The sequence below is a fragment of the Hibiscus syriacus genome, unplaced genomic scaffold (assembly GCF_006381635.1).
Source record: "Hibiscus syriacus cultivar Baekdansim isolate YM2019G1 unplaced genomic scaffold, ASM638163v2 tig00110721_pilon, whole genome shotgun sequence".
In the NCBI taxonomy this organism is placed as follows: domain Eukaryota; kingdom Viridiplantae; phylum Streptophyta; class Magnoliopsida; order Malvales; family Malvaceae; genus Hibiscus; species Hibiscus syriacus.
The window spans coordinates 847,270-856,776 of NW_024062839.1; the positions used below are offsets into that span (position 1 = coordinate 847,270).

The 9,507-nt window shown below is 36.0% G+C and overlaps 1 protein-coding gene and 1 pseudogene across 1 annotated transcript; one reads left to right on the top strand and one right to left on the bottom strand.

Moving 5' to 3' along the window:
- Window positions 1-321: 321 nt before the first annotated feature.
- LOC120139064 lies at window positions 322-1,939 on the top strand. The gene is made up of 5 exons (XM_039154398.1): window positions 322-521; window positions 648-747; window positions 914-976; window positions 1,667-1,759; window positions 1,883-1,939. Exons 1-5 carry the CDS (start codon window positions 322-324, stop codon window positions 1,937-1,939), a joined length of 513 nt encoding a protein of 170 aa, XP_039010329.1.
- Window positions 1,940-3,309: 1,370 nt separating this feature from the next.
- LOC120139039 lies at window positions 3,310-5,690 on the bottom strand (annotated as a pseudogene).
- Between the last annotated feature and the right edge of the window lie 3,817 nt (window positions 5,691-9,507).

Consider the following 9,507-nt stretch of genomic DNA (forward strand, 5'->3'; position numbering starts at 1 on the left):
ATTTTAAGTGAAAATTCTTTGAACACCAAAAGTTAATTTTAAGTATTGTTTATGTACTTATTTTTATATTAAACCAAAATAAAATTACAGTAAAAGAAGCATCTTAGATATTTTAAAAAGGAGGGAAAAAATATTCTGTCACTCAAATGGAAAATGAAAAGGGCAAAAAATAATGAAATAGAACGACATTCAGTCAAATGGATGTCCATCGCTTCTAATTTATTTTCTCTTTTCAAATAATTCATCCCCTTCCTCATTATTTATATCACTTGAGATACATTATATATATATATATATATATATATATAATGTTTTTGATTAATGGCGAATCAGACCGGAAATAATCAGGAAGGTTTATTGAACCAGAAGACAACGACTCCTTCTACAACAACCAATGGCGTTTCCGTCAATTCGAAAAATAGCGAAGGCAACGCCGTCTTGGTTGATACGCCGTCCGCGTTGAGACACAACCCTGAAATTTCCGTGAATTGGACTCCTGACGAACAATTGACTCTCGAGATGTACTCACCAAGTAACTCCCTTTCTCACTTTAATTCTAAACTTCTTTATCGTTTATTTTCTTTCATTTCTGCTACTTCTCTGTAACTTGTAAACTTGCGTTTTATTCAAACATAGTTAATATGCAGGTGTGCATCTGATTCAATCATAGTTCGCTATGCTAAGGTAGCGATGAAGTTGAAGGACAAAACAGTTCGGGATGTGGCGCTACGTTGCAGATGGATGACTGTAAGTTGTTCAATTCAAATTGTATTTTGCTGAAGCTTTGGGTCCAAGCTTAAAGGATTTCGTGATAACACCTGAAGTTGTCCTCCAAAGCATCTATTTGTATAATAAACATGCATATGAAATTATGAATGAGCACTGTTTTTGGATGCTTTGAATCTGTTTGCAGAAGGAAAATGGCAAACGAAGGAAAGGGGATCATGGCTCAGCTAGGAAAATAAAAAACAATAGGGTACTTTTGTCTAAATTTGTATGCTAGTATATTTAATCCGTGCAAGGTAATTTTACACTGCTTCACTTTTCACAATCGGTCCTTTGAAAGTATAACAACAGATGGAAATTCAATCCCTGTTATTCTTTCTTGAAAGAAATTGTCTTGCTTTGTGGCAACTTTAGCAGTTTTTGGTTCTCTCAATGAATTCTCTCTGGTTTTTAATTATGGTCCTAGCATTTTTACCAATGATCGAATATGGTATGTTTTGGCATTCTTGAGCAGAAAGTTGCTTGAAATACATTTGCATACTGAAATTCTTGAAACAGGGTGCTTCTCAAGAAGCATGAGAGTAAATACATAATAAGTTGAGGTAACATAAGCAGGGCATATATGTACCACAGTAATGGGATTATGTACTGTGTCTATAAGGTGTTTGTATAATTTATTATGAGATACATTAAGCCTAAAGTTACACAAAACTACATGTGGTTGAAAGTGAAATATGCCCCATCTCAGACAAGGGCTACTTCCTAACATGTTCAACACTAAACTTGCATGAGTAGCCACACTAAATGTCTGGGTTGTCTTAGATATCCTGGATGGTATTAGGTGTTTCTACTCCAGGCTCTGGCCTATTGTTGTTAAGCTCAGGTAGTTGACTGCTTAACCCTCCTATTAAAAACTTCCTCATCCCTCTTATTGATGCAGTTCATAGATTTGCATCTAGGTGTGACAGGAGAGCTGCTTGATCAGAATGCTCAAATGTTTAGTCAAATTTCAGCAAATTTTTCAGCTTCCCAGGTGAAATATACCATCTTAATTTATATATTTTCCTCAATAAATGCGTGCACATGCACATCTGCCTGCATTGTTTCGAGTTGTTAATTCTGATTTTTCTTTCTTATTAATTTTTTTCCTATGCAGATACATGATAATATAGGTCTGTTATGCAAAGCCCGGCGTAATATCCTCACAATCTGAATGTGTACGTCGTTGCCTCCATGCTTTCTCTGTTATGTGTCTGAATTAGATTTTCAATGTTAATTGGTAGGCATTGTAATTGTACTTATACGATATACCATATTTTGCTTTGTTTCATGTTGGTAAGCTTTGTTTTGGCAGCTTAAATGACTTGGCAGAGGTAATGAAACAATCCCTCCGCTTCCGTTGAAGGTAAACGAGGTGCTGGCGAACAACATCCTTCCTCTGTCATTCCATATGATGAAATCATGATTCAGGGTTACGAAGACCTATTTCGTGTCGAGGTGGGAATTCTCAACTCAGGGATGAATAAAACTGACGATCAAGTCTTTTTGTTTCAAATTTAAAATGTTTTTCTAAGTTTCTATAAATTATAGGGTAAGTACACAAATAGTCCCTCAATCATTAAAAGTTACAAAATAGCTCTTCGACTATAGGGTGTTATTTTGTTGACTTACTCGGCTATTAAAAGTTACAAATGGTCACCTAACTATTCATATTTCAAACGAGGCCTTTTCATTAAAAAATTGATGGTAGTCTGAGCTAGACCTTAACATGTTGACTGGGATATGATAGTCGTTTAAGATTCTAGGATCAGATTTTATCACATCCTAGTCAGTAAGTTAACGTCTAGCTTAAATTTTTAATGGAAAAAGACAAGTTTGGAACATACGAATACTCGAGTGACAATTTTGTAACTTTTTATAGCGATGGACTCAGTAAGCAACACTATAGTCGTGAGATCATTTTGTAACTTTTAATAGTTGAGGGACTCAACAAAGCAACATCCTATAGTCGGAGGATCATTTATGTACTTACCCTAAATTATAATGTAGCAAAATTTTCCCTTTTAAGTCTACTGTTTTTAGGAATTACGTGTATGTAGTAAGGTGGTGCAACATCTTTCTTTTATATTCCTGTTCGGCGCTCCACCAGGGTTGAAGGATGTTTGCTTGATTCTGATTTATTTTCAGCTTTGAGTTTGGGGCAGTTTACATGTTTTTGGGTTTTCGTGTCATAATTGATTTTTTAGTATGTAAATTGGTCGACACTTATTGCACCAATATTGATTAACAACGTATATGACATAATGGTTTATGTCAGTTAAGTGTTAAAATGAGGTGACCAAATTGATAATTTACGATTCACTTCTAATATAGACAAACCACTAATCGGATGGGGTTACAAATTAGGAGAATTTTCTAAAATTTGTCACATTTCTTTTAGAATTTTTAATACTTTTATTTTTCTTATTTTTTAGATTATCATTAAAAATTTTGAAAATATTAAAATCAGGGATGGACCTAGAAAATTATTCTATTTTGTACTAGAAATGGAGGGAATTAGTAATAAGAAATACATTAATTAAATAATACGTAAACTCATAAAAGCAACAATAATATGAAAGAGTACCAGAGGTGAAGTTAATTACAAATACAAAATATCAATTTTTCCTCCACAAATTAAACTCTAAGACAAGAGAAACTAAAAACAAGACAGAAATAACAACAGCGTAGCTAGCATTCCATGCTGTACCTTCGTCTCCCAGATGAATCCCATAGAACACGTTCGCTATGGCAAATCCCATAAGAATCCTACCCCGTGTGATGGTACCAATTCCAGTATTTGCGCACCTTCGACTCCTTACCTGGTCTTGCAAATACCGCCATTACCTGGAGGCATCCCAGCACAAGAATGGTGATGCCTAGAGCTTTGTGGGTGTCGACATCGACACCGAGACGGTCTTCCAAAACGAATCCGGCAATGATACCGGAGATGCCGAGGAGGAAGGCGACGGTCTGAATGAGTGAGTGAGCATAAAACCAGAGGGGATCCCATTGCCTCAAGTAACGACCAACTATTGCTCCGATTAACACCAGTATACCCCAACTCACCATATTTAGTATCCCGTGGCTCTTCCTCAGCCTCCGATGCGGGCTGCTTGTTGCACTCGTTGTACCTGTTTCATTGCATTCCTTGAAATTCATCAAACAATTTCATCCCCAAAAACAACCATTGTTTTTATATTTATATATAATTTATATTTAAGACATCGATAATTTTATGCAATATTATTTTAATTATTTAGATCTAATATGTTGAGGGTACACCAACTCCCCCACTTGGGAGAAAAAAATGAATTTCTTCAATTATACGATTCAAAATATGTTTGAAAGGTATGCAAATAATAGATAATTTTCCTTGGTCAATAACCTAATAAACAAGCAATAAACTGATTTTGGCAATGAGTTTTGGTAGCCTATTTGTCTGTCTCCCTCTAATTTCATTCAATTTATATAAATTATTTTAGGCGTCAAAATTACAAACGAAATTGTATTGATGATGTTATTTATCTTATTTAAAGTTATAAATTTATGATTTAAGATTTAGAATTTATAGATTAATATTGTTATTGTTGTTCAAGAAAAGGCTATTCCAACATGAGTTATTATTAAGAAAAATAACAATTTTACCATCGTGTTCAAAAGATTAAATATATCTCTAAGTATATTTAAAATTTGAAAATAAATAATGAACTGATCGACTGATTCTAAACACTATCATGACGTTAACTTTTTAATGTATTGAATAATTTATAGTGCACATAATATCTTAGATTTTTAATTTTTATAATATTTAATTGGTCTATGATATTTAAAATCGTGCAGTCTTATTTAATTGTGAAACTTCCAAAGTTAGACGGAATTAAGTCATTTTGTCGATTTGTTGTCAGCCAAATTTTCGAAATGGAAGCAATCTATCTGTATATATATAATTATTATCAAATAAAAATTATAAAATAAATAAATTTCAAATTATTCCGTAACGTTCTATCTCTCCTCCTGTTATTCTCTCCTTATCCAATTTATTTATTAAATAAATTAATTTACTTATTTAAATCTTTTTATGTGATATATTTAAAATAAAAAAAAACTAAACCAGGAATTATTTTTTTGATGAAATAAACCAGGAATTAGAAAAATAGGATAAGTCCATTTACCTGTAACATAATTCAAGCGAGTGGAGACTTTGTCACGGTGTTCAGCCAAAGCAAAGCCGGCGACGATGGGATCACTCCGATCTGCCCGACGGAGTACAGCACCCGTGACCGCGGTTTACTGCTGCTCAACGGAACGCCATGTATATACGCGACGATTGTGAAGTTATGGACGTAGAATTATCGACGATCGTCAGGTTCCCTTCATCAGGGATCACTAAATTCGGTCGCTGCCCTCCTAGGAAGTACTGTTTCATGTCCCGGTGCCGTCGGCTGAAATCCAACCAACCACGGCGCTTGATCCCACCATACGCCCGTCGCTCGAAAACCCCATTCCGATGAAGGAATTCGAAACGGGCACCGATAGAACGAAGCTCCAAACGTTGGACGAGGCCTGGACGTGCTGCACAACGGAAGAATTCAAACGTTTAATACCACAAGTAATCAACTCTTCCAATTATATGACAAAAGCACAACGAAGATTTCAACTTACTCTGAGGATGAAATCATATCTGGTCCAGACAGAAAGGCAGTGAGAGAAGTATCAAAGGGTAGATTAAGGTTAGGTTGGAATTGCATGAATCCGTCTCTTGCGAATTAACCTGTAAGACTGATAAGGCCTGTAGGGCAAGGAAGAAGAAGGGAATGGAAAAGGAAGATGGCTTCATTTTGTTTGCTGTTTCCTTGAAGCTCATGGCATGAATTTGGTCTAATATTGTGTCATGGAAGCAAGAGTAGTGATAAATGATTAATTCTTTTCAGTTGAATATTAGTGAAAAGAACGTGGTGGCGTAAGTCATTATCTGGCTATATACTTGTTGACAAAGAAATGATTAGGTAAGTTATAGCAACCAATTTTATTAAATAATCACAAATTTTCTGTTTGAGAATAAAAATTATCTCATCTTCAGCTTCAATCTTATTTCGTGTAGGTTTGTTTTGGTTTACGTTTATTTACCAGTTAAAATTAAGTTTCCTTTGTAATTTAAAACCCCTGTTTCTAGTAATACTATAAGAATTTGAGGATGTGCAGGTTGAAGTTGTTTAATGGAGACTTGAAACCCGAAAACCAAAGAATTCAACGAGTGCAATAAAGCCGGCTATTTGATGATTGTCACTATCCTTCACCATCTCCCCCCTTTGTTCTTTTTTGGTTTTACTCTTTCTTTTGTGATTGATAGTTGGAATTTCAAGCCCATATTTTTTTTAATTGCTTTAAGCACAAGTTTCAACGACCAAATATATCTAAAGCAAAGCATCAAAAGATTGGTTCGTTTAGTGGAACATAGTATGTGCAATTTTGTAGAGGCTTAATACCAAAATAAGTCCCTAAACTATACTCTTTTCCCTAATAGGCCTAAGCTATTTTTTGACTCATTTCGGTGCCTAACGTTACAAACGTTACTCATTTAGGTACCTGGGCCGTCAACGGTGTTAATTACTCCATTAAGTGACACGTGTCACAACCTGATAATTTTAAAAATTTTATATAAAAATAAAAATTAATATTTATATATATATATTACACAAATTTTGAAATAAACCCAAAACTTTGAAAACATCCATTTTAACCCCTAAACCCATGTTGGTCATCGCCTTTTTCCGTCGACGAAGCTCCACCCGACCTTCTCTCTCCCCGACGACCAAAACCACGTTGAAATCCTGACCAATTGACGACGAATCAACATTTTATACCCCACGAACCCTAGGATGAAAATCGTGAACCCATGCGATCTCGACGGTCAATCGACGGAAACTACGACGACGTATGAGTTGGAGAATGGTAGGGACTATGGAGGTGGCGATGGTCTTGGCCAGAAAGGGCGGTGGCGGCGGATTAAGTTTAGGATTTGGGATTTTGAGGTTGTTTTATAATATAAGAAAAATTAGTGTTTTTTTATAAATATCATAATATTTTTAATATTTAAAAAAAATCAAAATCACCAGATTGTGACATGTGTCACTTAATGGTGGAAATTAACGCCGTTGACGACCCAAACACCTCAATAGATAACGTTTATAACGTTAGGCACCTGGATGAGTCAAAAAATAGTTAGGCACCTATTAGGGAAAAACAATATAGTTTTGGCACTTATTTTAGTATTAAGTCTTTTGTAAATATTGTGTTTACATTTCATCATTTAAGATTAGGATTGTCGTTCTATATATTTTATAAAAGAATAATTCTTAGTTTGTATTTAAATAAATGGATAACGCAACATTATAGTTTTTAAATTTGATTCTTTTAATTTAGTTCATATTAGTCCTAAAACCTAAACTTTGTTAATGAAAAACGAGATTGTGTGTTTGAAAAATTATCTCTTTTGATTTGAATAGAGAGGCACGAATAATAATTTTATGAAGGAAATTGAAAGTTGTTGGTCCAAGAAAGATGATGAACATTGAGGGAGGTCGGTTCCTACAACTTTGCATGGTGGTTTATATACAAACCTTTAGTGTTGGAGTTAAGCCTAGTATGATAATAACCATTTGTTAATTAGCATACAAAATAGATTTAGATTTCCAATAAGTGATTTAGCTTGACAGACCTTGCGGGCCAGCCAATGGTTATGTCAAGAGATTATAGTCGTTCGAATGATATTTAATTCTGAAGGTTTTTGGGAATTCTGGAGGTCTCGATAGACATAGGATTGACAACATCAATACCATTTGCGATGGAGGTTCAGATGAGGTACAATATTTGTTTCTCTTTGGTCAAGGAAATACCATAAAATAGTTTAAAGTGAGACGTGCAAAAGAAGGCCTTTATTGCACCGTAAGATTAGGTCATAGCATACATTATGCCATGGATGTCGGGCTTTGGGAACCAATAGTTCTTGCTAGGGATGCTCCACCCCTCTCACACTTATTTTTTTGTTGATGAATTGGTCATTTTTGTAGGGCTAATTGGGATCAAGCGTGCTTGTTGAAGGCTATTCTAGATAAATTTAGTCGTTTCTCAGGTCACAAGATTAATTCCTCTAAGACGAAGTCGTTTTCTCTACCAACTCCAACGATGATCTTATTAATAGCATATGCTCTAGTCTGGGGTTCCAGTATACCAAAGACCTCGGAAAGTATCTTGCGGTGCTGCTTTTTCATAGCAGAGTGACTAAGAGCACATTCCAGTTCGTCATTGACAAAGTTCGGAATAACATATTAGATGGACGGCATCCCAGTTGTCTCTCGTCGGTCGTGTCACTTTGGCTAAATCCACACTTCTCGCGATTCTGAATTATTTTATGCATACAGTGACAATTCCCAAAGGAATGTGTGCCCAAATTGAACAAATTGCTCGAAGATTTATTGGGGAGGCAACAATAGGACCCCGAAAACATCTGTAGTCAATTGGCAGTCTGTTGTCAACTCCTATGCATGGCGGCTTGGTCTTCGGCCTTTGGATCAGCAGAATAAATCCCTTATCAAACTTGGCTTCAACTTCATCACAAAACAGAAGCGTTTTGGGTTCAGATTCTAAGATCCAAGTACAAAGTTCGCGACCCGGTTCCCATTAATATCGACGGTAAGAATGGGTCCTCTCTGTGGAAATCTCTAGCGCATGTTTGGAGCCAATTCCACGAGAATATATGCTGGTCGATGGAGATGGGAATGACACTAGTTTTGGTATGATTATTGGATTCCCGGTAAAAACTCTCTTTCAGAGATGTTGATATGCATCAGATCCGGAACCATCAAGCTGCGGTCCGGGATTTTACAACTCAGGATGGAAGGTGGAACATGATGCTCTTCGACAACTGTTGGATGAGGGTACCGTTAGCAGTATCCTTGGTGTTCCTGCGCCTCGTGAAAGCACCGGGAAAGATCAGCCGAGTTGGAAATGGGAACAATCCGAAATCTATTCAGTCAAATCCACTTTCTACAAAATTCAGCACACGTCTTGGGAGAATCAGGATACTCGTTGGAATTTGGCTTGGAAATTCGATGGACCTGCGTATCCGTCTGTTCATTGGCTTGTGCTCCGTAATCGGCTAATGACAAGTGAAGAACGAGCGCGAAGGGGAATTTCGGCTAATAATCAATGCCCAGCTTGTGAAACGGGTGTTGAATCCATTGAACATGTCTTACTTTTTTTCTACCCGGTGCAAGCAATTGGAATTTGGTTGTTCCGAACCATTTACAGGCCAACTTCTCTCTTCCTTTTAGTGACTGGCTTTCTTCAAATCTAACCTCTTCTGCAGGTTCTACCATTGTCGAGGGCTGTTGGAGACATGTCTGTGGGATCTTTCTATGGAAGATTTGGAAGCAAAGAAATAATTTTATTTTTAATGGCCAAGTCTGCGCCACTATCGATATTGTCCATTCTGCTTCAATGTGGGCCTCTACCATTAAAGATAACCTTACCAAAATGCAAACTCCTAAGGTTAATCGTGTGCAAGTCTAACCGTGAAATCCACCAAGTACAGGAGGATTCAAATTAAACACTGATGGTGGCGTTAACTCGCGTGCTAGGAAAAATACCTAATTCCATTTCATTTCACCTTTACTTTTTATTGTATTGTAATTATTTCTGATAATGTTTTTGTAAAATTTTCTTCTTTTCTCATTAAAA

Excerpts from the sequence above, each read along its gene's own strand:
- LOC120139064 (XM_039154398.1), top strand. The coding sequence starts at position 322 with ATGGCGAATCAGACCGGAAATAATCAGGAAGGTTTATTGAACCAGAAG. Across the intron at positions 748-913 it reads TACGTTGCAGATGGATGACT|AAGGAAAATGGCAAACGAAG; the intron begins GTAAGTTGTTCA and ends ATCTGTTTGCAG. Across the intron at positions 977-1,666 it reads GGAAAATAAAAAACAATAGG|TTCATAGATTTGCATCTAGG; the intron begins GTACTTTTGTCT and ends TTATTGATGCAG.